Source organism: Salminus brasiliensis, chromosome 4 (genome assembly GCF_030463535.1).
Source record: "Salminus brasiliensis chromosome 4, fSalBra1.hap2, whole genome shotgun sequence".
Taxonomy (NCBI): Eukaryota; Metazoa; Chordata; class Actinopteri; order Characiformes; family Bryconidae; genus Salminus; species Salminus brasiliensis.
Window position 1 is genome coordinate 27,363,567 of NC_132881.1, and position 6,568 is coordinate 27,370,134.

Sequence of the window (6,568 nt, forward strand, 5' to 3'; positions counted from 1 at the left end):
TAATTACATTTTATTATTAACAATACTAATTATTATTATTAGTAGTAGTATTTATAATAATAATGACAATAATAACTTAAAATTACATGAATAATACAGGGTGCTATTATTATTATTATTATTATTATTATTATTAATAATAATAATAATAAATATTATGATTAAGAATGCTATTTGAATATTTAATTACATTTTATTTTGACAAATGTTGTTATCTATCGCTGTACAGTTATTAAATTAGTAAAATAGTCTCTTAAATAAACCTCCTGTGTAATGTTTTATGAAAGAGGTAAACTGCAGCGATGTGTAAACAGATCACACAGAAGACAGTGTTGTTCGGATGGTGCGGGATGTTTGCCGCGGATTTCTCCTTAAAGTCTCTTTATTTAAATGTCCCTCGGCAGCTCTGGGACACAGCTCTGAGGTGTTCTGTTGTCTGTGTGAGGTTGAAGTAGATTGGGCTGTGATTTGTTCTTTAATTAATATGAATCGAAATGAACTTTAATGAATCTGAAGTCACTTTTCTCTCTCCGCTCTTTGAGGTTCTGAGGAAACTTTTTCACCACCCGCGCGTGGCCCCTCCCATGCGGATAACCACTGTGATTGGTCGCACTAAGCTAAGCCCCGCCTCGCTCCCTCCGGCACCGCCTCTATAAACCACTACAGGCCCACGGCGGGTGAAGAAATTTGCGCCACTTGTTGCTCCGCGCGCACTGAGTACCGGAGCCCGGAATCCGCTGCTCCGAGAGCGCGCGCGCTCGCGGTACACTGTGTCGCGAGCGGCGACGATGAACTCCATGGAGGCGCAGCTGCAGCACGCGGCGCCCACGCACCCCCACCATCACCATCATCACCCCGCCCACCCAGCAGCCCTGCAGCCGTTGCCCAAGAGCGCGCACGAGCCGGCGGATGTGGCTGCGTACTGCGACGGCTTCTCCTACCACCAGCAAGGCGTGGCGCCCTACGGCCTGAGCGAGTACGCGCCCGCCGCGAGCCCCTACCTGTGGCTCAACGGACCCACCGCCACTCCGCCGCCGCCTCCGTCCGCCTCCTCATACCTGCACGCGGGCGGAGGACCGGGCGCTCCCCCCGCGCCGCTCGTGCCTTCGTACGGCGCGCAGAGACCGTACCTGAGCGGCGCTCCGGACCTGGGCTGGCTGTCCGTGGCGAGTCAGGAGGAGCTGCTAAAGCTCGTGCGCCCACCCTACTCCTACTCGGCGCTCATTGCCATGGCTATCCAGAGCGCGCGCGAGAAGCGGCTAACGCTCAGCCAGATCTATCAGTACGTGGCGGACAACTTCCCCTTCTACAAGAGGAGCAAGGCGGGTTGGCAGAACTCCATCAGACACAACCTGTCGCTCAACGACTGCTTCAAGAAGGTCCCGCGTGACGAAGACGACCCAGGTGAGCTGAGGGCGCGCGACGCCTTGGGTTCGGGGAGTGCGTATTTATTTTTCATACCCGTATTCAGACAAGCCCCGCCCTCCATTCAGGAACTAACTGATGGGTCAAAATGAAGTAAAATAAATAAATAAATAAATAAAAAGGGGGGGGGTTTGCCTGAATAGAGGTGGGAAAAGACCTCTTCCAAAAACTACAGTTGTGAATTAGTTATTATAGATTCAGAAATGTACTAATAATAGCGATTGACTGGTTGTGACAGCAGTGTCGCTCCTTCCTTCTTTATTTATTTTTATAGAACTATATTTTATTTATTGGAAATATATTATTTTTGGATATATTTTATTTATTGGAACATTAATTGTAATATGGGACATTAAGGTTGACTGACTGACTGAATGAATGAATGAACAGATGGATGGGTGGATAAATGGGTGGATGCATGGGTGGATGGATGAAATAATGTATGACTCAGTGGATGGATTAATTGAAAGAAAGGATGGATGGTTAAATAGATAAAGTACTATACTTTTATACACATCAATTATACTCTTTTTTATTATTTGAATTATTGTTAGTCTTGTCTTTACTTATTTATCAAGTCTATTGATTGATTAATTGATTGATTGACTGATGGACTGATGCTCTCCTTAAAGGAAAGGGAAATTACTGGACTTTGGACCCCAACTGCGAGAAAATGTTCGACAACGGAAACTTCCGGAGGAAGCGCAAGCGCAGGTCGGACCCCAGTGGGGGCTCAAAGACTGAGGAGGGTCGCTCTGTGGCGGCTCTGAGCGGCTCTCTATCTCCCTCTCTGCCCGCCCCCTCTCCCCCTGAAGCGGACGCGGCCGGCGAGGCTCCCCGCGGCCCATCGGCCCCGTGCCTGGCCGGGTTCTTCAGCACTGTGGCCGGACTGACCTCCTCCTCTTCCTCCTCCTCGTCCGCCTCTGCAGTCAGACACGGGTCTCTCGGACTCCTCAGCGAGCTGTCCAGCCGCAACATCGGCGCCTACCAGCACGAGCACGCCCCCGCGGCCGAGCAGCATGACAGCGCGCACCACGCGGCCAGAAGCGCGCATCATGGCGCGTTCACGACAGGAGCGCAAAGCGCGGGACACTTCAGCGGACATTTCTACAACGGCTTCAGCGTGAACAGTCTGATCTACCCGCGCGAGGGCACGGAGTTATGATACCTCACCGGACACATGAGGGGACACGCGGGGCAGGTGGGGGGGGGGGGTGGTTGGGGTTGTGGCAGAGCTTCTGCTGTCACTATCATCAGAGCAAAGGACCAACACTCTTACAAAGACCAGCACTCTTAAAAATTAAGACTCCCAAAGGGTTCTTGGACGTTGAGTTTTCAAAACATTTCATAGGTTCTTCATAAACATGCTTCTTTAATAAACCATTCATCAATTCATTTTTGGAAACATAAGTAGTTCTTCAATGGAATCAATCCAGGGAACCCTTTTTTGGCCATATTAATTTTAAGAGTGAAGGTGTGCACACAGAGTGAACCAGACACTTATGTGTAATGAGGTGGGCTCAGTGAAAGTAGTCTGTTTTTTCACACTCACATAAAATATTAACACTGCAATGGATTTTACTGATGAAAATGTATACATCAGTCCAGCCTTAGTATTATAGAGCGCATCAACATAGTGATTGACTTTGGGTTCACTTACTTAAGCAGTAATTAGTCATTTAGCAGTGGTCTATTTTAATAATGTGGGACTGATGTACACATTTAAATAAAATGCACTATTTTTCAGCTCTTTCTTAAATGAGATACAATGAGATTTCATCTAGTGCAGAACTGCTTGATTGAATATCTGCAGAAAATCAGAGGGTGTTTTCATTTGTTTACTAAACAGACAAATGTAAAAAAAAAAAAAAAAAAAAAAAAAAAAAAAAAAAACAGCCTATGTGTCCTAAAGGTGGTCCTGGAGTACCCCTGTCCTGCACATTTTAGGATTTCCCGGCTCTAACATGTGTGATTCAATTAACCAGTAAATCAACAGGCCCTTCCTGAGCTGAGGTGTGTGTGTTAGATCAGGAAAACACTGAAATGCGCAGGACAAGGATACTCCACACGCTTAAAAAAAAGGTGCTTCAGTGGGTCTTTGAGTGATGCAGAAGGACCACTTTTGGTTCCATAAAGAATCGTGTGTGTAATAGAGATGTAAAACTGAGCGTGAAGAACCCTGACTTCATATAGATGTTCTTTACACCAACACATTCTATTACAAACATGGTTCTTTATGGAACCAACAGTGGTTCTACTGTGGTATTATCCAGAGAGCCACTGAAGCACCTGTATTTGTAGGCGTGTAGGGGAATTCACCAGTGATCAAAAATGAAATACAGTGATGGTGTTGAATGTGGATGGACCCATCTCAGACCCCCTCTGTACGTCCACTCAAGGGTTCTTGTGCGTTATTGTTTGTAAATTATATACAGGTATTTTTTAAAGTATTTATATTAAATTATGTATTTTTGCAGTTGGTTTTAGAGGAGAAAGTTATATTTTCTATTGGGCTGAGAATGAGTAAGTTATGAAGAGAACACACTCTTAAAAATAAAGGTGCTCAAATGGTTCTTGGCTCAGACCTACAGCACTGGGAAATACATGTAATTACAGAAATAGCTCTTTAAAGAATCATCCATTGAGGGGTTCTTCACACCACCAAAGGCGAGTCCTCTGTGCATCACTCCAAAGAACCTTTTTTGGCACCTTTATTTTTATAGCGTCAAGAGATGTCAAGTGCCACTAACTCAGCCTACCTTCTGCCTTAGGTCGGTCCTGATGATCTACAGGTTAAAGTGCAAAGAACTAAGAACCCTTTCAAAGTAAACTGCAACTTCAGTCTGTCTTCTCCTGATCCTCAAATGTCTTTGTATTATTTTTCTTATCATGTTTGTTTATTTACATACTTTTCTCTGACTTTGTAGAGTCTTTTAGTACTTTTTATGGAGGTAGAGTTTTAAGAAAAAAAAATCTAAACTTACAAACTGCAGTTCTTACATGTTTTTATCTTCTCATTTCAGCTATAAAATCTTTAAAGTACAGCCTTGCTATGCATTAATATCCAAAACACAGTTTAAAAAACATATTTTTAAATAAATAAGTGACATTATCACATCTGAGTTTTAATAAAACCTGATCAGTATTTTTATTTGGGAGGGGTTTTTTATAAGGGGGTGTAAAGAAGAGTATATTGGAGTGAAAGTAGATGAGCAAAACTGTTGCAATGCTTTAATACTGTCATAGATGAAATACCTTCAGATGTGCTTCATGTAAATGATAAGAACCGTTTTCACAGAACGTCTGAATCTGTCATTCCAATTTGAATGAAAATTAGATTACAAAGAAGCCGGCCTTCAGCAATAACAGTTTCTATCACACCTGCACAATTTCAAACCATAGAGGGTCCACCCCTTCTGTACTTTCTGGTTACACCCTGTAGGCATAACTGTTATAATAACCACATAGGACCATAATAGGACTCATAAATAGCTTTAAACACCATAGCTGTGAAGAACATCAATTCACTGCTTTGAGGTACAATTTAATTATTATCCTGACCCTCTTGTTTCTTGGATTACAAATTATATATCGCTGCTGTCCAATGAAGAACATGCACCTTCATTTTTGTCTGTTTTTAGATTTTTCCATGGGCTGAACCCTGTAACTGCTCTGTACACTGTGTGAATAATTCTGGATGAATGGACCAATAGAAATGCTCTAAAATACTTGGAATACTTTTTTTATATTTACTTCCATTCAGAGTGAAGAACATTTTGCCCTCTTCTGTAAAGTCACAATTTTGGAGATTCAGTTTTTTCATTGGACAGTGACAATATATATGTTGTATCATGTTTTTCACCTTTTCACATATTTTGAATCTGGCTGTTGTTACATGTGAAATGATGAGTGGAACAATAGAAATGCTCCAAAGTGTCTTGAAATAAAATCTTTTTACATTTTACAAGTGAAAAAGGTTCATTCCTTCTCCTGTAATGTTGCCATTTTAGACATTTAAAACTACTTGACTCTGATAGATCGCTAGATCGCTAGATAGATCGCTAGATAGATAGATAGATAGATAGATAGATTGATTGATTGATTGATAAATTGATAGATAGAATGATAGACAGACATACACATAGACAGATTTACTTTATTGATCACTAAAGGGGAAATCCTTTTGTACTTTTACAACAATAAAATCAGATACCAGACAACCAGATCTTGTTGATTCAAATTCTGTTCACCTCACTATCAACCTGAGTTCAGTGTGCTCTCACTCCCACTTTCATCACCTTCTGTCCTCGTCTGCAAAAAGTGAAGAGGTCACTTTCTGGTTACTGTACTTATTACTATATTTTTGAACCTGTAAGCCATGTATGGCAGATTGTGTTTGTGATACAGTGTGTGATAGAGGTCAGTCCCCTGTGTGTAAAGAGAGAGCGAGAGAGAGAGAAAGAGAGAGAGAGAGAGAGAGAGAGAGAGAGAGAGAGAGAGAGAGAGAGAGAAAGAGAGAGACCAAAAGAGAGAGGAAGATGAATTATTTCTGGTGTAGGGCCAAACCCTCAGCACAGATAGCATGGCTGAAGCCTCAGTCTTATTACAGAGAGCCACAGAAACAATGCCATTATTGTTCTGCGTCTGTCATGCCAATCCTCATGTACTGGAGCCGCCAAGCTATGGAGAGAAAGAGAGAAAGAGAGAGAGAGAGAGAGAGAGAGAGAGAGAGAGAGAGAGAGAGAGAGAGAGAGAGAGAAAGAGAGACAGTAAGAAATAAAGGGGTTACCTTCCTCCTTTTGTCTTGCTTTCTTTAGGACTGTTTGCATAAATGCTGGGAAGGGCCCAACTGGTCGTTTGGAGATTAGGAGAAAACTCCCAGTAAGAAATTCCCTGAACCAGAAGGGCAGTGCCACCCAAGAGATGGCGAAGAAGTGAGGGTTCCATGGAGAGGGAGAGAGAGCAGAGCGAGATAGAGAAAGACAGAAAGAGAGAGAGAGATAGGTTGATTCACAAAGGCCCTGTCTAACATTTACCTCACAGGAAGACTCTCCTCAAAGTAAGGATTACACAGTGGAATATCCCCATCATTACTCGTCTGCCCCCACCCCCGGCTCTGCGAAGCTCCAACACGCCGCTATAC

The 6,568-nt window shown here is 43.0% G+C and overlaps 1 protein-coding gene across 1 annotated transcript; it reads left to right on the forward strand.

Annotated features, from left to right (window-relative positions):
- The first annotated feature begins 788 nt into the window (after positions 1–788).
- foxi2 (forkhead box I2) lies at positions 789–2,590 on the forward strand. The gene is made up of 2 exons (XM_072676872.1): positions 789–1,404; positions 2,058–2,590. Exons 1-2 carry the CDS (start codon positions 789–791, stop codon positions 2,588–2,590), a joined length of 1,149 nt encoding a protein of 382 aa, XP_072532973.1.
- The last annotated feature ends 3,978 nt before the right edge of the window (positions 2,591–6,568 follow it).